The sequence below is a fragment of the Pleurodeles waltl genome, chromosome 2_2 (genome assembly GCF_031143425.1).
Source record: "Pleurodeles waltl isolate 20211129_DDA chromosome 2_2, aPleWal1.hap1.20221129, whole genome shotgun sequence".
Lineage (NCBI taxonomy): Eukaryota > Metazoa > Chordata > Amphibia > Caudata > Salamandridae > Pleurodeles > Pleurodeles waltl.
In genome coordinates this window covers 339,433,788-339,456,119 of record NC_090439.1, presented here as the reverse complement: position 1 = coordinate 339,456,119, position 22,332 = coordinate 339,433,788, and the positions used below count along the sequence as shown (strand labels likewise).

Genomic DNA, 22,332 nt, shown 5'->3' with positions numbered 1-22,332 from the left:
ACAATAATTTTGTATTTTTATAGCCTTAAATACTGAATTTTGCTTTTTCTAAAAATGAAATAACAGTTGTTACTATTCCCTCCAATATAAAGGTACTCAATTTTCCAACCTCCGAATGATGGAAGGCTGAGCTTATGTTTGGTAAATGCCACTGCTATTCATCATGGATAAAAACCATTAACGTAGACAACATCAATAGATGTCGGATTGTCGATACTCTTTGGCTTTGCTTGTTTAGCTTACCCACCACTCCAGTGCATAGGTTGTAAGAACTAAACACTGCCCATATGTTCCTCTTTATGTGTCTGCCTGTGTGTTTGTTTTTTGGAGGGGGGGGGTGTAGTCCCATTTTTAAAAACCTAGACTGGGCCACATAACGTTCGTTATATGATGTGCTTGTTTCTACCAAACCACAGGGCGCTCATGCTCCTAAGGGAGAATTGAAATCTGTCTCTCTGATCGTGGCAAAAGGGTTTGATGCTGACCTAACCCTAAATATGTTGACGTCTGATGCACTTGGATGTCGTACTCGGCGATTTATTCTGTGCCAGGCATATATCTGGGCAGGAGGTAACCCCAGGTATTCCGAGCATAGCCAGCGGTGGAAAGGTCACCGCCGCTCGCGTGCCCCTCTGCGCGCCTGTATTGGCCACGGTTTTCTTGCGGGTGGGATCTGCGGACCCCTCGGTGCCCTCCATTGGCTGCCTGGGCGGCAGGAGGCGGGGCCAGTGACGTGCGCTGCTACGGCTTGGGCTGTGCTTCTAGGCGGCTGTAGTAGCGGATGAGGCGCGGAAGGAGGCGGCGGCTGCTGGGAGCGAGCCCGGCACCAGGTACACATCTCTGAGATGTCCTTCATGGTGGGTAGAGGGCTGCAGCCGAGACTCGCGCAATGTTTCACTCGCAACATATATGTGCTTTTGTACAGGCCGCCATGTTGTAGGGTGGCAGTGCTGCTGGAGGTGGGTGATATAGAAAACAGGAGCGGGGAGGAGGTGCGGTGCATTTCTGGCTCGTCTTCTTGGCAGTGATTCCCTAGGGGCGCATGGAAGGGTCGTGCATGCGCGTCTCTTCTGCCTGGGAGCTTGTGCTCACTTAAGCCATTCCAGTAGATAAACCGAGCTCCGCGGCACCAAGGTTGCTTTCGACTGTGTATGGTAGTATTAAATGTGTTAATTACAATTATGTATATCCTGTCTGTATAGGTACTCATGTCTTGCGAGCTGTGTATACGCTGTGCGGGGGGGTGGCAGGGCGGTGCGCGTCACTGTGCGCATCCTGCCTCTCTCTTGTAGGAGGCCAAGGGAGCATGCTGATGTGATGCATCTGGAAGGGGCGTGGGGGAGGGGCTCTCACCTATACTGGCATACTGTGCGCGCGCGCGCGCTCTGGAGAAGTCAGCACCTCCGTGGCCGAGTGGCACCCCGAGATTGGGTGTGTCGCCACTGTACAGTACCTCTGAGCGCGCCCGATTTGCTGCATCCATTAACAGCTGGCCGTGCGCTCCACGTTTCTTTGGTCTAGCGTTACGGGTGGCGGTGGAACTGGATTGGGGTATCCGGTGGACGGAGGGCATCCCCATACTCCTCTCTTGTGTTGGTGTGGCTCTGTGCGAGTTGTAATGACAGTGTGCTCTCTCGGCTGCAGATGGCCTGTGTGTATGTGTGTGATGGTTTCCTCCCCTGTTGGATTCTGCAATGCGGTGGGTGTGGTGCCCTGATACATGCTATACTCGGAGCTCTGCAGTGGCCTTCAGCTGGTCCAGTCGCCAGACTTTCACCCAAAGTCTTTCTTTGGCTGCAGCAGGCAGGGGGTCGAGGGGCTCCAGACGGAGCCGGGGACTGCACGGAGCATATGGTACGCATTAGAGGTACTAGTGGGAGAGCTTAGTAGCGAAAGGAGGGGGAGATGGCAGGACTTTTGTTTTTCCTTTCTTGTAAAACCATTAGTTTGCTCGAGGAAGTCATCTGATGCCTGGTGTTAAGTTACACAGTGATGGAGTTGTTTGTGTGCTGATGTTTCATTTTATGTGTGATTCATTCAAACTAACCGTACACGTTGCTCTGGAACTTCAATGTGATGAGGGTGTTGAGTTTAACAGCTTAACAAAGTGAACATTTAAGTGGACTGTGTTTCAGACCTCGTTTTTATTCTGTTACCACATCAACATTCCTTTGATTTATTTTATTGTTCGCCCACCCACTCTCCCTGGCCTTGTGCGTGGTGTTATTAAGCAATAGAAACGTTATGTTGTACCGTGTTTAATGCAACCTTGATAAATTCCGTCTGCTTCGCATCGTAAACGTGAAAACCTGACTACAACCCTTGTTTCGGCTGTCGGCGTTTACAGACACCCTTCATTTTACCCGGGGTATTTATGGTGTGAATCTACCACCAGGGTGCAGTGGGTCACTCTATGGCACAGGGTCACATCCCAGTGTGTGCTCGTTAGAGAAACACACAGATGTTCACACCACGCCCTGCAGGGAGACTAGTGTGCAAGTGCACACGAAAATAGGACACTGTAGCTAAATGGGTGATTTGGTGTGCAGCATCAGTGCTGAAATATCTTTTTGGGCAGGTCCAGTGTGCCCAGATTAAGAAAACTCCATGCCAGTTCTTGGATTACTTATCAGTAATATTAGTTACTCCAATCCGCCGTCTTCTTCGTCACACTCCTGTCTACCCTCCCTCACCTTTTATTTAATTAAAAAAAAAAAAATCCCTTTTGCTTTTGTGTAGTTGGCTTTTAAGAACGGATAGCCCCTTATTTATGTAAAAATACAGAGTGGTTCTAGAGGATTGTACGCGCTGCGGTGTATGCTTTTTAGGGAGTTAACGTGGGCTGTGGCCCCAAGCAGAATCATCATTATTAGCAACAGGGACGAGAAAGATAAATGAGGGGGTAAAGCAGAGTGCGTCTTACGAATGCGATAAACCGTAAATAACCAGCGTCTCAATCGCCACATGCCAATACAAATATCAGTAATTGTTTATATTGAACCAAGTTTGTTCGTAAACATATCCTGAAACGCCCCTCTGAAAATCTATTTTCAAGTGAAATCGATTTTTGATCAACTATCATGTTTTGTTAATGGCGGCCACAAAGGTTTAGTTCTACTCAAAGTTTCCCAACAATGGTCACCCCTCCACAGACCCTTCGGCGCGCCACTCTGTCCTGTTTGATATTCGGATGCTCGGCGCAGATGGGGCCCTGCCAGGCCCAACTTCCGCTTCTGTTGCTTCGTTCCTTGGCAGGCGTGAGCTTGAGCTGTTTTCCAGGCAGTTGTCTGTTTGGCTGACTTTCTCTTTGGTGGAAATAAATGTTGAAATGTGATTTTGTACTGTTTGCAGTTCCTTCAAGACCTGTTCCTCGCAGCGGAGTGTAGCCAAAGGACGGCACTATGCTGCGTTGCGTGTTTTCCCTAATGCCTTTTCACTTAATAGAAGCAAGAGTACGTAATTGGATCTCGATATAGTGTTTACTAGTTAGGTGTTCCGCTTTGTGGCGCTGAACATAGCTTGCCATACCACCCGATGGCATTCGGTTTAGTGGCACTAAAAGCTAAATTGCACAGGGAACGCTGAACCCGCTGAGCTAGCCTACGTTCATTAGAGTTGTAGTGTTTAGAATATTGGTTATAATAGTTGAAGACAATTAATCGACTGCCTGCTTCCAACTGAGAAGTGCAGTACCCTCCCTTTGGCAGTAATGCCTCCTGGCTGAGAACGGCTGACACTCATCCGGTCCAAAAAAAAGTGCATGTAAGCAGATCTCGACAGTACCTGCTCATTTAAAGTGCTGGTAAAGAAGCTATGGAACCTTGCCAGGCTGAACAGCACTTGTGTAGGGCAGTCGGCTTAGAAGTAGGGGGTGTAGCTACCATTGGTGCAGCAGGTCCAGTGGCACCGGGGACGGGAGCCCTAAGTGCCCCATTGAACCCGGCCAGTGGCATGATTTACTTCACCCGCAGCAGTCAAAAGGACCATTTCCCTTGCTTGCACCAGGGCCCATGCCATCCTTCCTATGCTGCTGCACAGGAGTAAAGACTGGCCACGCCATGGTGCATTTCCAAAGCCTCCTGAGGACTGACCTTACCAGAGGGTGTCCCTACCTCTAGTTTGGATAATGCCTGAACACTTCCACCTTCTTTGTCAGCATTTAGGAGATAGGTTGGAATTCTGCAGAAACTAAGATCCAAAGCAAAGTGTCCTAAGATATCTTTCGAGAGTGGCGCATAATGGAAACATGGTTCGGATTCACAAAGATTTTGCTGCGACCTACTGTTGCAGTACCGCTGGCCTCATCCTGCATTCTGGGAGTAAGTCAGGCATTCTGGTCGCCTTACTCTTCAGGAGAACTACAAAAGCAAATCACACCTACTTAAAGAATATTCTCTGTGAATGCTCCTTTCGTTTCGTTAACACCATATGTAAGACGTGAACTAAAGTTTCTTCACTCATATGGTTTTGCTCTGTTTGTCTTTTGTTGAACGTGTGGTTGGGACTTTTTGACTTTGGAGGATTTGGATAAAAAGCCATACAAATAAACCTTGCACAGTTTTAAATGACTCCGTAGCTATTTGGTGAAATTAATTTGAAGTTTGTCATTATTTCTAGTCTCAGACTTCAGTTAAAAATATTCACCGCTTTCTGATGTAGTGTTATGGGAAAGCAGTGGTGTCCATTCTGATTTACTCTGTACACTGCTTATCCTGGTGCCGTTGACGCTCTCGCAGCTGGTCCTTCCGCGCCCGGCTCCACTGTGGGAATTTTTGCCTACCACAATAAATCGTCGTGGTTTCCTTTGACTCGGGGTGTCACGTTTTTGAAAAGATGCCACATCAGCTGCTGATGTTAAGAAAGGTCCCCCTTTGCCTCTTGGCATGCAGCCCCAAAGAAGCCGTGCGCCTTTCTGGTCAAGTTTAGAAACACAGATTTGCAAATATTTCTTGAATAGTCAGCAGGAAAGTGTGAGTAAATGGTTAGTGCTGCCAGTGTGTGGTGAAATAGGAGGGGCCAGTGCTTGCCGCGTGTGTTGTGAGAGAGTCCACCCTCCTTCCTCCCCTTGCTCCATTTCTGCCAGTCATGCACTGCAGTGCAGAAGGAGCTCTGTGGAGAGCGACCTTAATGCACCCTGGGATGCCATTGGATAGAATTTAGTGCATTGGCTTTACTGTGCTTGGAAGCCACTGGGAAGAACTGGATATCGCTAGGGTTTTAATTCGGTGATTGCACCGCATTTCAGATTCATAGCAGTGTAATTCTACATGTCCTTGGCATTGCAGAAGTTAGGAGGCATCTCCTTCAAAACCACATTTTCTGTTATAGCTTCACTATCCTGATATGCAATGGCAAACTGAGTACACGCACTCTGTCTCCTTAGGAATGAGTACATCCTTGCTCTGTGTTGTGGCCTTGCTGGGGCAGATGAAAAAAAGGGTGTGGCAGTACAAACTCAAGCGTCATCGAAGTTCGATTTTTTTCCCCTTGATTTTTATGTCGAGCCTACTGCTCTGTCTGTTGCAGGACATATTGTGGACTTCCCAAGAACAGACAGGCTTGGAGTCCGCCCTTTGCTTATCATTGGTTTGAATTCCTGTCACTGTCATTTGCTTGCTACTTTAGTGGATTGCCTTGTTCATCTTACGTCTGTCCCTACGTTAAACATTGCCCCATTACTTGTATGCTGCCACTGTTCAGTTTTAGGGACCCACTTTTTTTTACTTAAGCACTGTATGAGTGCATATATTTTCGAGCTAGCTTCTTCGTGTACTTCTCTTTACTCCCCCAGTGTGTTTCTCCTTGCCCCTCTCTGAGGTGTTCGCCATTGTATGCTTGTTCCCTGCCGTATTGCCGTCTCACAAGTGAGCAAGCAGTACACCAGCTCGCCTGCCCTCTCCACTGTTCTCTTTATTTATGCCTGTTTGCTTTCTCCATGCCCCACGTTGCTCTGTTGTGTCCATTGCCTCTACTCCTCCCCCGCAATCCGTGTTGCTTCTGGCTTCGCATTGGTACCCCTGTCCTCTGAGCTGCTTTCTCCGACCGTGTCCTCCTTCTCTGACATATGTTGCTTCTGAACCCTAAGATGTGTTGTTCCCCCCATCCCCTCCCATGGCTCTGTGTGTTATTCCCCCCCACAACTGGGGCTTCAGTTAAAAAAATTAACACTTGCGTCATTTTGTCGGCCCACACATGTGAGGGGCGTGCACCTACAAAATGACGTGAACTCTACATCATAATGTCTTTTTTGATTTTATTGCCTTTAACCTTGCTGCACAACATGGGGATGCAGTACAACATGAGTAGTAATCACTGGCAAAGCCAACAGGTCCCAAGGGCGAGACCTACTAGCTTTGCCAATGCTTGTTTCTTATTCTTTAAATGTTTGCCTTCATCGTACAATGAGACCCAGACTTAAGGTAAATGCCATATCAGAAATTCAAGCAATGTTTTTTTACCAAACAGGCGTTCTTGGGGGGGTCATTCTAGCTATTGTATGTCTTTTGCCTGTGTCAGTATGCATAATTATATTAGTGGCCCCTGTTTCACTCCTCATCTTTCAACATTTCACCTGATTGTCAATGTACTATCCAAAGTGCGAACGTTGCTCTAAACATCAAGAGTTCTGAGCATCGATTATATAAGACATGCTTCTACCTTTCTGACAACAAACTGACATCTAAAAAAAGAGAACTAAAAGTAAACACCAGAAAAAAACGTATTTATGAAACATAACCTCCCAGAATCTTTTAATTATCATCTGCTAGTGTCAGCAGTTTTAAAATTCAATTTGAATATTGTTCGGGGTTGGTTCGCAGCAACTCCATCTTGTCAGCCACTTTCTTGCACTGACATCCAAGTCGTTTCCTACATTAGCTTCAAGCTTCACATAATGCTGAGTTTCTTTTAAGTTGAATTTCACGTTTCCTTGTCTATCCAGTTTATTAAGTGCTGTAGTGACGGGAAGTGCGTATACAGGTTCACATTTAAAAATGTTGTTCTGACAGATCTGTCTGTTAATAACAGTATTTTCTCCATGGAGGGTTTAGAATCCACAGTCGAATGGCCTCATCGTTTGGCCCATGACAGCTTACTACTTCATTACTTTGCTTTTCTCTTTGAAAACTTTTCAAGGCTTCTTAGTTCTGTAATGACCTTGCTTACACTGTCACCATAAAATGTGACATAGTGGCGTCTGAGGATCCACCTAAGTGTAAAACGTACAGCAAATGCAGAGTTCACCATATCCAGCGAAAGCTAACTTGGGGTTCGCTGACTCAATCAAAAATGCTTCTCGCTGGCTTGGAGCCCTTTGCAGTCTTCACCCTGTAAACGCCTTTAGGAGATTTTCCACTTGCGCCCTAGATCTGTCTTCTATGTCATCACAAAGAGAAGTTAGTTTAGTCTACTCCTGCTAGATGCTATCTCAATAGATCGTAACAAACTGCGTGCTTGTCACCATCAGGGCTTGTAACAGACTCCTTTTATCCAGGATTCAGCGTGTAGCAAGGATTCTCTGTCTCATATCCCCCTTCGAAACAAATACTAAAACAAAACAATAAAATATATTTGTAAGTAAGCTACTTCACAGTTGTCAGTCATTGTGGCCTCCAACCCGTCCACAGCACATTTTGTCTATTAATTTCCGGGCACTGGCATAACGAAGCTTGAAGGCCCCCTCCCAGCAAAGTACATGGAGGGGACCCCTTTCTATTTTCTTGAAAAGCCATACTCTGAATAATACTTGAGAAGAAGCCCCATGAAAGTGTCTTCACTGCCCAGAGGAATAATTGAGGCAGGATAGTATGGCAGGAGTATGTGGCCTCTAATCTCAACAGTTTTGTGGAGCAATTCATTAAATATGTTCTTATGTCTGCTAAGGCCTAACCAGAAAGCATAACAGCAGTCTAGTTCAAGTGAAAATCACTGCACTGTTGTTGAGTACATAAAGTTACTCTGAAGGCAGAATCTGCAGGAGTCATCTTAAATTTTGAATGTAGCTTCACTTTTCCAATGAAGCAAATCATTGGCTCAAGCTCTGTCGGGCTACTCAAAAGACTAAAGATTCTGCAGCTCTTGAAGCACTTTGCAGCCGCCGCAGTTGACAACTTAGTTCCCTCTTACCTCAGCTTCAGAAGCCTGAAGGCGTTCGTGACACTGACCTTCGAGTCCTACCTACCAGGGAGGTTTGGTCACATGTTGCTTGAGGTTTTGTGATCACTGAGTATTGTATAGCTTTCAAATTAAACAAGTACACTATACACCTAGTTCTACACAGGATGAAAACAATCTGTTTGTGGGGCTAACATATTGATGTCACTTCAATCAACAGAGAAAGCCACAAGCATTTTGCTAGCGATCTCTGTGTGTAAGGTAACTCTCAGCAGGTACTAAGAACGTTCTGCCTATTGACTGTTTAACTCACAGCAAACTTTCATTCTAGCGAATGCTATTGTTTATTTAAATGCCAGCAACCATCATTTCAGCCCCAATACCTTCCATGCCACCATATACTACTGTTGTTATAACTTAAGAAAATTATGCTTTTGTTAATTGTCTTAAATTACTTTAAATTATTCTTGCAACTCTGGTTGATGTTATCCCTATAAGGCAAATGAAGCACCTCTCTGTTTAACATGCATTCTACAAAATCTATGCACAATATGTCTGTTTTCACATTACAGTTTTGTGCCTCTTTGCCTGAAATTTTTGTATAATAAATATCTTATTCATTTAAATAAATAAATTTTTAATCTATTTTGACATTTTGTTTTCTGTTTGTGTGTATATTTATTATTTTATCCTGTACGTAATTTGTATGAGCATGAGGATAAAATGGGGGTGTAGTTTTCAAAAGTAATACCTGAACATTTAAGATTTACTGGTTAGGTTTTCCAGTTCGTACAATTTTTGCTATTCTCATTCTAGTTCGAACTTTCTTTTATATATAAAGTTGAAAAAAACAACAACAAATGGTGTGAGACATTAATATAGAACCAAGATGAGTGATAGGATGGAGGCAACATTCAGATGTAGAAAAAAGTGGTTGGTGCCACTTAAAGAGAACATAAACGTTCTAAATGTTAGATCCCCATTGAAGTGCACTTGTCACTCTGCATCAATGGTTCAATCACTCTAACAGCTCCAACTCTACATGGTCTGTAGCAGACTTGGTTACTTAGAACTGAACATGAGAACTACTATGGAGCTCTACTCTCAATGGAACATGATTCAACATGCTCTGGTTGCTTCTCCAACAGAACTTACTTTAGAGGCATGAAGTCTCTAAACGGAGTGAAGAAAGACAAGCTTTAGAATCTCCAAGGGGCCCTACACCCTCTCTGCATCTTGGTTGGATGCACACTGCTTGTTGCTGCCGCTGAACTTTCTCCAGAGGGACTTAAGTGAGTGGATGTATCCCAGTAGAGCTACCTTGATGATGCACTTTCAATGAATGCTGGTGATCATTTCTTCTTCTGGATCTACGTGAAAAGATCACAGCAATAAGAATTGATTTTATAGCCAAGGTACTGATGAAGCCTGAGAATCTAGCCTTTTATTTCTGAATTCTCACAAGAGCATTAGTTTAGCCTAGTATCTTGTGGTGTTTAACCATCCAGTCGGGTTGTTGTTTAGAATTGCTACTTTTTTAAAGTGTAACAAGGGCAGTTACTTTTTGGGGTTATGTTAGCTGTAAAACCAGAGCTGCCTTGTGTGTGAATATCTAGGATTGCTGCCTTATATTGTTGTACAGTGCTGTATAGCAACTGGTCGCTGACTCCTAGGAGCGTCCATTAATTTTCATTTCACATTGTGTTTATCTAGGATCTCGATTTGCAGGATTTTATCCTCTTTCCCCAATTGTGATAACCAGTGGGGAACAACCCAGGATTTTGGAACTTTCAAATAATTCTGGGTAGACAAAAAGAAACCCTGGCTGTTGCTACAAAGATGTTGTAAATGAACCTAGACTCAGGACTGGCACTTGCAATTTTAAAAATTGCCATTGTGGTCGGAGCAAAACCACCCCTTAAAATATCAAGAAGGAATGATCTGAACCTACTAAGTAGAGGTGGCAGGACTCGACCCCCTGCTATGCTGGTGAATAAAGTCCTAGCATAACATCCATTGCTGCTGGTGCAGAACGCAGGAGCGAGTGAGACTGTTAAACTATCATTGCACAAATGACATTTAACAGGTTTGCAACTTTCACCTAGAGACTGTTAATTGTCTCAGCACTTTTAGAGCCTCATAAATGATTAAGACGTTGCAGTTAGAGCAATAGCGGGCAGAAAACATGCCCTTTAGCTAGCCCAGAGTCAGTTCGTGGGTGTTAGCCAAAGCCTTTTGATTTTGCTAAATTTGTTTATATATTTGGCCTGTTTTGGGGATTACAGCCAGCCTTCTTCATCTGTTAGTTTGTTTCCTTTAATAAAGATCACATTTTCTTCCTCCCTCTAAACAATACAGCATGGGGCAGCGGTTCAGCCTACTTCAGCCATTAGCTAACTTTACTGTGAGTGACAGCATTCTGCTTAGACACAAGGAGCACATCTACACAAAGTATTTCCCTTCACTTCCAGGGACTACAAGGGCAAAGTGCTTTGTTTATATTGGCGAGGGCCTGGCCACCACTCAAAAATACAATTTTACAAAACCAAAAATAAAATAAGGATTGGCAAACCAAAAGACTGGCAGCCAGCGTTACACCTGTTGGCTTTATCAATGCTTGTTTTTTATTCTTTGAGGTTATGTTGGGTCCTTTTTATTTGAACAGCTATAGCTGCCATTTTGATGCTATTGTGGTGCCTTTTCAAACTGGGCACCCTTTTGTTTGGAAATGAGAAGGCCATGAATCTATTGAGCCTATTGTTTTGTTTGCATTTGATTGTGTGAACTTGGGAATCCGCACATTCAGAGGGGAGCTGATACGTTTTCCCTTGCTCTCTAGTGTAAAGCTGTTCTTTGTTAAGTGAGAAGTTGTGCGTATTTAAATAACAATAATTTGCAAACTTTCCCTATACAGTATAGGGTAGAGTGTTGAATCTTCCCTCTGTGCGATGTTCCGCCAACCCCCCATGCCGCTCATCCCTAATAGCTGTTACGGCTGCTGCAGTGCCTTTCCAGATGATTTCTAATTTTAAGTAAACAGCAGAAGCAGGCACAGATTAGAATATGCTGTTAAAAAAGAAATACTGCATGGTTACCTGTGTGGGGACACAGTTAACACATTCACCCAATTTGACTTGGTCTTAAGTGTTCCCTACTAAACGGTAGGAACAGCTTAAAAGATGGGTAGTGCCCACTTTAGCCAAAGCCATAAAATGTTGTGTTTGCTGTAGTGTGTGTTTGTCTTCTTCCGGTGTGTCTTTATTTATGTTATCCATCAGGAGAAATGTGCGTCCTCTTACTCATCTCAAATTTCCTCTCTGGAGTACTTTTCAGAGATTGTGAAAATTTAGATACCTCATTCTCGAAAAGACCACTGCTCTGGGACCAATAAAAAAGTTTTGTGCAGCAATGTAGATGCCATTAATTTGTCACTGAAAGTCTTGACCTGTCCCAGTTTCCCAAGCTGGTGTAGTTTTGCTCGTTTGTTTTGGGTAGGAAATTACCTTCAAACTATTAGCGCATACCCACAGCCTTGAATACGCGTAGATATTCCACAGTTACAAGTGCAGTTCCAGATACTGGGCTTTCCAATGTCGCAAGCGCAATTAGAGATGGAACAGTACTATAGATATTATTTATTTGAATATTGATTTATTTGTTTATAAAGAGTTTTCGATAGTGCTGTAATGTTGTTTCAAGAAAACAGAAGACGGAAAATGATCACACATCTAAATTGAGGGAGTTTGGATGCAGTATGGTGAAAGCAAAATCACAGAACATTAGTCACTCACCATAGGGTAATAGAATGTATTTGAACTCTGCACATCTTGTAATTATGATATATGCTTTAATGGTTATTCATATCACAATTAACCAGGACAACCATAATTGGGGCCTAAATGTTACTACTTAGATTGGTTAATTGCACCTGTTATGGTCCAAGGAGGTTGGGGAAATACTATATTCTCACTACATATAACCACGTTGGCACTGTGAATGTTGTGGCACATCTATAATTTTGGTTTGTCTCCAATGCTTTTGTTAAATGCAGTTTATTTCCTTCATATCTCTACAGTAAGCTTCCTTTCCTGTTTTCGAAATGTAGCTTTATCCATGATTCACAATCATTGTGTCTTAGGCTAAACCACTAAACCCACTGTCTTGTTCCTCATTGTTTTCTGTGAGTGCTAGTATCCCATCCTTAGTATCCTTACTTCCCCATGGTGTATTTTACCATTCTTACTTCTGGCGTGTAACGTGTGCCACAATGTGATTTTTGTTGTTTTGAGGGTAGTGTTCTGTATCTGAATTGCAGAAACAATTTCCTTGCAAGGGATGTAACTATCTCATCGATTGCATATTCCAATTGGTAAGGGGTTTAAAATCTACAAAAGCTGAGCTAAGCGACCCTGTGGATTTGACTACTTTCCACCAGAGTTACTCCCCAATAGATGTCACAGTCATTTGCTTGCAGCAAGCACAGATGCATTCACTTTCCACTACCTTGCCAAGCACATATACAGAATGCCTGTCAAGTTCAGAACCTCCCTCACCTGCAGATGTGGGACACTTTTGTAGCTATTTGATTCACCTAGGGGGCACGTTTATTTGGTGCTCGGGTCTATTTTCTATCCCAGTCCGACTGTACACGGGATCCCTTGAAGTGAGCCGCGCATTTATCAGAAAAAAATGTCGGCTGCACACAGGAAGTTCATTTTTAATACCTCAAGTCTCTCCACTCTGTTAAAGTGGCTTTGTGAAGCATAGCATTTCGCGAAAAAAAACCTACTTTTAAATTGTGAACTTGGAGGAGAATGATATAAGCTCTCGTCTGTTTTTATAGCAGCAGCTGCTGTAATCAAGCGGCCCCCCTCTGACGTGTTTTCACACCTCCGGTGACAGCGGTTCCATGAAATCAGTGCCTCGGTCCCACCCTCGCGATGCAATAATGATACTTTACCATTGTGTGTAACTGGCATCGCATATCCTCCGCTCGCTAGCAGGCTGTGTTTATCTCCGTGATTACCGAGCACCCTGTTCACGGGGGCCGGTTTTTTCTCTCTTCATCTGCCGCAGGGCGTGCCCCTCTGCGAACCTGTCAGGCCTGCGCCACTGAAACCCTTTCCGGAGTTTGCCAGCTATCTTAAGCGTTTAGAGAGCAGTTACCTATTGTCGTACGCATTATACCCATCGTGTCTTTTCCATTCTTTTCTTTAGATTTTTGCAGTAGTAGTTTTTTTTTAAACTTACACCGTATTTTACTTCCTTAAAACTGTTTTCTGTTGAGAAGAAAAAACATAAAGTCTACCGATTTTGGAGATTTGGGTTGAGTTCATAACAGATTTAGCATGACTTTTTTGTTGAATTTATTGGAAAAATAAAGCGCCAAGCCGGTCTGAAAGTTGTAGTATTAACCAACTAGCACTTGGTTTAACGAAAGTTGTGCATTTGGAGGGTCAGAGTGCAACCAGAGCTCATTAGAGCAGCCAATATTTACCTGCCAGTGGCTCTTCCATTGTAACCTAGAGAGAGGGACTAGCTCAAACACCACGGTGAGAATGTATTTATTTACCCGGGGTGAGGGAGGTGGGCGCGGTGGAAAATGCTTCTAACATCCCCAGGAGGGGTGTGAAAAGTTACCAAGTTTTTCCTTCACAAACTTTGTGAACTTTTTTATAAGTAGACCTCGCATGCTTTTCTAACTTTGCAACGTGTGAATTGCGAGTAAAAACAAGTATTTGGCAATGCCAATAGGCTGTGTGAGTGCCTATTGATAGATAGATAATATTTCATGATTCAGGCGCAGGTATTTCTTGGTATATATTGATAGGTTTTCATGCCCATATCACAAAATGTAACTGCTGTTGGTGTCATGATCCAGTAAGATTGGTGTAACCTAAATGGGCTTCTGGAGCCTGCTAGATATGCCTTACCTGTAGGGGGAGTTCTGCTAACTTTTTTGAGTAGCATTTCGTCATTGAGTTATGGCTTCTTGGGAGTTGACGTTCCACTGTGTTTTTAGGGTCGAGCCTGCGAGTGCATGCACCAGTGCATGGGTCTCGCATGCGAGACACTGTTGGGTTCAGTAAAGGGCTTGGAGCCTGCCTGTCACTCACCATTTTTTGATTTACGTGGCACTCTTCTTTAAAGCCTCGTAATTCGTTAAGGCATGTCTGGCATAATTTCCATTCCTCCATGTTGTTCACTGATCAAGCACTAATTGATTCAACTCAGTCAGTGTCCGTTTGCTGCTCCTGATGTGATGGAGGTACTATTTTGTTCTTTTTAACTTTCAGTGCCGCGCAAACAGAAGGTTTGTGACTGGCAAAACGTGCCAGCAGAACAAACCAATTGAAAAGTTTTACTTTTTAAAGCTAACTTTCTTTTTTTTTTGCCAAGTCGTCTTTTGTCGGATTCTACTCATGGTTTCTTGTGTTTTTGCTCGTGGGCGCTTTTGTCAAAAGATGACAATTAACTTGTTCGAAATATGCGAGACCTATTGCATTGTAAATGCTTGTTTATGTTTGTTTTCTTGATACAGGAAGTTCTGGACAGGAACTATGAAGTGAATTCAATGAAATAATTTCATTCCACATAAGTTAGAAAATCGTAATTTTACTATCCTTTCCTTTCCAAGTATATTCTCAGTCCCATTTAAGTTAGTGGTCTCTACATGGAAGAGGGAGGGAGGTAGGTGGGGAAAATGAACGTATGCGGAAAGTTTAAGTAAAGGTAAATGGTTTATACATTTAATAAACTGAGCAACTATATCACATTTCATATGCAAGTAGTTTCAATTGTCTATAAAACCTATGATTTCTAACCTGTTTGCCTATTCTTTTGGACAAGTTAGATTTGTCATTTGTTTCCATTTTCCAAGTCAAAAGAAAGCCCCATAAACACTGCTCGAGAGAGATCCGGGCTTGGTCTGCAGGCCCAAAATCTCAACATTTGACAAGTGCCTGTTTTAACTGCCTGTAAAGCCTGTGGATTTTTTGTCTATTTTTTTGTTCAACTGTACTTCAAAGGGTACTGTTTGGCCCATTTTTTGTCTAAACTTATAATGGCGCTTGCCGCATTCTTGACAAACATATTTTATTTTATGCTTAATCCAAGTAGCTTTGGTTCAGAGTATATCAACATTTGCCTTCCTTGGGTCAGGCAACTTCAGCCAATGACTTGGATCAACTCACAGTGTTTGTTTCTCAGCTTTGCTGTATTGGCTGTTTGGGTGTATCCTTCCACTACCAATTATATGTGTAAGTGTCTATTTCACAATTGAAAAGTGCACTGTACTCACATTCAATTCTTTATTTAGTTCATAAATTATTTTGTAATTATTTTGCACTGCAGCATGCATTTTGTATTGCTTTTCTTAGCTGTTGGGTGGAAACAGCAAATCTGTAGCTTTATCAGTGTTTGAGAAAGCAGTTTTCTAGAAAGAGGTGTGTTGAACCTTTGCTTCCTTTCTGCTCCCCCCACTTACTGCTGGCTCCTGGATGCTTCTGGGTTAGTCATGTTTCGTTAACACCTGTTTGATAAATCATTGTTATGCCACACTTTTTAGGGTATTCCACAGTCTGTTCCCCAACATGTAATTCTGTTACTTTCCCATTTTTAAATGCTAATCATGGTCACATTTGTTTGAGCTCCAGGAAGTAGGATTTTAAGGACTGCTCTAATGTATTTCAATTTGTAAGCAATATAAGAGCCCATATTTTTGATCAGCTATGAAATGGAAAAACAGGTAATAAGAAGAATAGATAAATGGAGCCATAGTGTCAGATGCATTAGTGAAGGCCCATCTGATCTGTTCTGTTATCAAAGGATTTTTTATGATTTTTACCAGTTTTCTCTCCCACAGTTTGAAGGTACAAATAACTCTTTTAAAGTCTCACAGGACACACTTCTACCTACCATATTGTCTCATAGTACTATCCATACTGTTGATAGCCTTGCAGACTGTCTGAGAGATTTCTTGTAGACCGCTTTCGTGGTGATCTAGTTAGAGCCTTTGTGTCTGTATATTTTGTTCTCTACATTCCAGTTGGCTGAAGTTGAAATCCACTGGGGGCCATGCAAGGCCTAGCTTTGCCTCATATTTAGCAAATATTAATGACGAATGGGCATATTTATACATTCATCTGGTTCTATTTCATAAATTATGCTGTCAATACCTAAATTATTGTGGAGGTGAAATAAGGATCCAGATCCTCCTTCATGAGCCCTTTTTTGCTCATTCTTTTGTAACTCATAAGTGGGCATCGCAGAACAATCTGAAACTGACTGTATAAACATAATACATTCATTGTTCTGAACCATCAAGAATGTTTTGCATCTCACACTAGATAGCGTTGCCTTCTTCCCTTATGTAGATTGGTGAAGAATGTGAGAAATCAGAATTGACTCCACACTTTTCAACTTCACGCAAGTACCCTCCTCAGTTAATACTGGATTCGTCAATCTCTGCCACTTGAAAAACGTTGTCATCATCTGGATCAACCAGTAAAGATGCAGTCACCTACAGCCCCAGTTTAGTCGAGACTGAACCACAGCAGATGTGTCCATCTGGATTTGATTCTTTGGGTGCTGATGTGATGTCAGTGGCTTCACAATGCCGCTAGAGCAGTTGCACGGAGTGCTTTGAGAGGCCACGTTACGCCAGTTAAAACAGAAAAAAAACTGGCATCAGCATTAAGGTTGTGCTTTTCCAATGGAGTCCCGTTAAGTGCTATTTATTGCCTGTGTGGTCTCCATAATTTTGGAACAGTTTTCCTCAAAATAAAAGTAAAATACCTAATTTGCTTCCCTCCTGAAATTGACGCAAGAAGCCTTGGAAGGCATCCTGATCTTTTTATGAAATATTTTGGGATGGAGTCCTTTGATCAAGCAAACTCTAAGTAGGTTAAATGTTGACAGACAATCAACACAGTTAAAGAAGAGTTGTTTCATGTAAAAAGTTCTTAAATGTGCATGAAGGTTTAAGTAGGGCAAACCTACTAAACTTTGGAACGTCTGTGTTAAGATAAAGACTTCAAGCAATTTACATTCCGCCCTTACTCTGCATCTTCCCATTGTTCAAAACCATATGCTTTAATGGCTCCTTTATGAAGATCTCAAGTGTTGTAATCTTCTGGATACTATTTGGGATCTACTTTCTCGATGTTTTTCTTGATTACAGCTCCGTTGTGGATGGTTGTTTTGTCTGCAGGCTCTCTGACTAGTTTCACAGTTGTAAACAGCGAGGAACATTTGCAAAGGATGGACATAACAAACACTTCGTTTTTCTGGATAATGACTTTTTTAATGTTCTCATCTAGTTCCACTGGGGATAAGCGTTCCTACAAAATAATTTTAGACTTTAATGTATGGAGTTAATTAGGTGAAGGGTTTTCCATGGTTTAATAAGCACCACTTTCTGAAAGAGATCTCCTACAGTGAGCATCCAATATTAATGTAATTTCTTTCAGACCCAGATGCCCTGCTTGCTAGTCACGCTTTCCTAATTGTCTTCCTGTCCATTTGTTTTGTTCACTGTCCAGGTGCAGTCTTCATTTCTAAGTACATGATGTAATTTCCGGCAATTTACATAATTCCTAAAAACAGCATTGACCTACAGTGCCAAATTGCTTAACTCTGCGATCCTACCATCCTATTCCCTCTCTTGGCCTTGAAGTTAAGACGGAGGCTTCACATCTGCCATTAAAACATTCTAATTGTTATTCCTTAGATGTAAATACCCTTTGACCACTTGTGATTTAATATTTGTTATGTTGCTATGATTTTCTAACTCATGTTTGGCACCTTTTGATGTTATCGTATGCCTAACTCATGTTAAAATAATTTTCCAATGTTCAACAATCCATTGCAAGGCAAATCTTTCAATAAATCATGATGAAGGCATTGATAAAAGTTTCTGTCGGAACGAGTGTTTCATGGATTCAGCTCTGATTTTCTACTCCTTGCCTCAGTTTCAGCCTGTCATAATGTCTGTGGCATTGCTGACAAGAAAGTTTACTTAGCTATTGTGATTTTTGTGATTTTTTTTTGGTGTCCCCTCTTTCTTTGAAAATCAGAGCACAGGGAGACACTTGCCCCACTCTTTCAGTGTTTATTGGTTTTTGTTTCAGCTCCTTGCACCAGACACATAATCTATTTTTTCACAGTACGAATGTCTATATATATGATTTGTGACCTTTAGCTCGTGAGCCATATTAGTCCATCATTTCTCCGTACAGGATGTTCAGTACAAATTTGGCAGGTTGGGTAGCAAACTCATTGGCCTAGTGCAGTGCTCTTAACCAAACAGCGTTTGATCTTGAACAGTACCCATGTGACACTGGCCCAGAGATGCATCATTATTTGACCTCCACTGAGCACTATTTATGCCGCAGCAATTGTACTACCCCATAGTTCATATATAAGCCCTGCCGAGAAGCCTTCATCTTATTTTATACAAAACATAAATCTGAGAAGGTTAGCTGTTTCATGCTTACCACCTTCTGAAAGCATTTTAATGTTGGATTATTTGTGTATGCGTACATTCTGTGTCTGATTAAAGTGCAAACTATTTCTTGTTAGTTCATCACTGTACCAGGCATACGTAATTGATAATCGCAGTCCTTCCTCCACGGTGTGTGTTTTTTAATGTACGCATGCTCACACATACACTTGCACCAATTAAAACGCAAAACTAGTTGTGTAGTCAGTGCTTGTTAATTTTAAAGCACAAATGACTTTTTTTCCCATTTGACAACTCATGTAACTTTTTTTTTTACTCATTTTTTGTAAACATATATTGCTAATGATATGGGCACATCAGTATTGAAATAGTGTTAAATGTTTCCATATTTCTCTCTGCTGTTAAATATAAGACCAGCATCTTTGAACATATTAATCCTTTCATATATCCGACTGGTCTCACGTAATTCATGCATGATCATGCTGCTAGAGCATTTTCATCCTTTCAGGAATCAATGCTCATAGAGGTCAGCGGACCTTTGGATCCTGCATAGGATGTGGTAGAAACCTACAACAGATTTTCAATACAATCCAATTAAGTTACACAGTAAAACCAAAGTGGCTATACAAGGAAAACTCATCAGGAATAAAGTTAAGAGATTTATTACAAACTAAGTTCAGAGTTGTGTTGACAATTCGCAAGACAAAGTTATAAAGTTACAGAATCACCAAAGGGTTCCCCAAGGCAACAAAATAAGTTTAAACAAACTTACCTTAAAAGAACAAAGCATTGTACAAGGACTATGCAAAACATCAACAGGATGTTTTGAGATTCAGCAAACAAACATTGCTCAGTATTATTAAGCATTAAGGCAATTTCAAAATCATCAAAGTTTAATTTAGTTGGGCACGGGGAAACCCTACAGTTAGCAAATCAGGGGAAGAATTGTGGGGTGGAACACGTGCGGGCAAAAGACAAAAAGAACAAAAAGGGCAAAATGAATTTAGAACAAGGTAATCTTGGGCAACAAGTTACTAACTAAAGTGGGTATAAAGGGAAAGCGTCAGCATGTCAGAAGCGCGGCCAAGAGTCTTTTGTAAGGGTTAGGAAGAAAAAATCTATAACTCTCAACAGGGCATTTCAAAGGGGCAAAGGCAGAGAGGAAGATACCGCTCCAGGGGACTCAGCATTCAGGAAACAGGGCAAAAAGGGGTTCTGCTTCTCATCTTCGGGAACCTTGAATTCTTCTCTGACCAATGGGGAGCCTGTCTGCAAGGAATCTGACCCAAGTCCTACTGGGTATCGACATATCAATTTTCATTCAGTAATATGATTTGTGAAGCCAACAATCTATTTGAAGTTGAAGGGGCATCATCCAATAGAAATCGATAACACGACTCAAAGTTGAAACGTTCTAGGGTTTCCCAAGTCTGTCATGAGAACAGCATCCATCCATGTAGCTCCACACTAGATTGGAACACATTTTTAAACTGCTAGTCCACTGTCCACGATGTTCCACATCCAAGGATGCCTATTGCCAAACTAGTCTTCTCATGGGAATGAAATCTGGAAAGAAGTTCACGTTAACAGAATGACATAACATTTTCAGCACAGTCACGAAATACAGGCTTTAGCTGGCCTCACTTAGGGTAATGCAAGTGAGTTAATACAGCACATTAATACATTCAAATAAAACACAATTTAATATGCACATTTTAAATTCTGCTTCATCAACCCTCCACTAGCATTCATAAAATGAAATGACTATGTTAATTCATTTCAACCAGTGTAACAGAGAACTGTATTTCTCTATTTTTGCACACATATTTAATACATTAATTATTACAAATTCAATATTGTTTCAATGCACACAATCTGTTTAGAGTCTAAATTATGACATAACTTCAGTTTAGTCATGCAAACATTTAATTAAACTTCAATACCACCTGTGTCTCTGACATTAGTCTGAACATCTTCACATTTAAGAATGATTTCTCAGTGAATCACTCTACAGTCAAACTATTAGTACTTTGATTAGCATAATGCATAAACTGTCATATGTAGATGAACTCTGTGACATGGGGACAGTACTAAAGTTTATGCTACATCACTACGCATCTCTTATTGCCTCCCTAAATTTAAATTTTCTGTTTTAAACCCATTCCGAAATTACTTCAAGTTTTAATACCACCTTCTTCCCTATTATTTAAGAAATGTGTTTCCATCTCACTCTTTAACAACAATCGTATCAGAAGAGTTAAACATCACATTTCTGTGGTGAATTAATACATTTGTGTTAAATGCTGTTACTTTTGGAATCCTGGAGTTTAAAGAAAAAGGCACATTTTTAAAAACATTTAATAGGAGGCTATGTTTTGTGCATCACATGCAAGGTTGTCTATAGTGTTGGGCATCATCCCCACAAAAGTGTTTTGTGGTTGTAGAAAAATAGATACCTAAAAGCCATTGCAATAAGTCTGTGTTTAAAAACATGAAGTCATGTATATGTGTGAATAGTCGTCATGGTAGTAAGAGCCAGAACCAAACTTTGAATTGAAGTCTCAAGCAGTGCGGTCAGCCTAGTGAAAAAATATAATGTTCAGCACTTTACAGTACTTCAAACACGAAGGAACATTTTTTACACTTGGATTTTCTGTATTTATCTTTCATTGGACATCGTAGAAGCAAAAATGTATTTTTATTTTGAGAGGTGTGTTGCACTAGATAAACCCTTTATGTTCTTTTTGTGTCTCACTGTGGCAGCTTTCCTGTATGCAAATAAGTAGCCTCGGCTGATTTCCCAGCCTTTAATTCAAGCAGCGCTTTCTACATAGCAACTCCAAACAAACTTTATACAATGTAAGCCTATGTTTGAGAAGGCTCACACAGCTTGAGTTTGGATGGTATTAGATTTTTGTCTGCAGATACTACCTCCTGTGTTACCATGGGAGATGCTATGTCACTGGATTGCTGGGTGTTTTCCACTTACTGAGAACTTGGAACTTTTTAATCTTGACAATTCATCAAGGTGGACATTGTAGCATTTGGCCAAAGGGACCCCTAAATGTGAAAAGGGCTTCCATCCAATTTTGTTGCACTGTCAGAGCAGCGTAAATGCATTCCATCTTTTTAATTCATTAGATAAAAGCATGTCAATGTGAATATTCTTAGTCAAAGTAATGTTAATGCCTCTCGGAATTAATATGTTAACATACCTCCTTGAAGTCCAAATTGGGCGATTAAAACACAAATGCACAAGAAGAAAAAGCTTTTAAATTTGCTATGAGCACAAAGTATCACAGAAACAAATATGAGCGTCACTTAGTTGCCCTGGTACATCTTTGCACTCTAGCAGATGTTTTGAAGGGTTATGGTGGCTAGTTGCTTCAACAGCAGCTTCACCAGGAACACGGTTTTCGTGTACCATTACATAAAATGTGCAAAACAGCTGTTCACTGTACATTTGCTGGATTAATATGAGACATTGTTGAGCTTGTGCTTATAATACCGGTAGTTACCCTCTAAGGTTATGAATAACTGTCTGACAGAATAGCTGTCCCTATTAAGTCCTCCTCCATATCTTAAAACGTCAAGTACGGAAATCATAGTGCATTGTAGCATGCTTGTATACCTTTGTTTATATAGGTAACTTGCCTTATTGCAAAATGGATACCACCCTTGGTTATGAGCACTGGAAACTGAATACCTCTACAGCATGTTGACTGCCTCACACTGATTGTTCAGCACCTTGTATTCGC

At 41.6% G+C, this 22,332-nt stretch overlaps 1 protein-coding gene across 33 annotated transcripts in view; it reads left to right on the top strand.

Annotated features, from left to right (window-relative positions):
• Positions 1 to 22,332, top strand: part of EPB41L3 (erythrocyte membrane protein band 4.1 like 3) — an 826,134-nt gene that overhangs the window by 188,962 nt on the left and 614,840 nt on the right. For 26 of the 33 annotated variants that reach the window (XM_069219820.1, XM_069219839.1, XM_069219813.1 and 23 more), the window contains exon 1: positions 714 to 830. The exons of 2 other annotated variants lie outside the window; for them this stretch is intronic. In XM_069219820.1, coding sequence (XP_069075921.1) covers positions 782 to 830 — 49 coding nt within the window. In that variant the 5' untranslated portion in view covers positions 714 to 781. Of the gene's footprint in view, positions 1 to 713; positions 858 to 22,332 lie in introns of those variants that run through there. 5 more of the 33 variants (XM_069219842.1, XM_069219835.1, XM_069219828.1 and 2 more) reach the window with 2 other exon arrangements.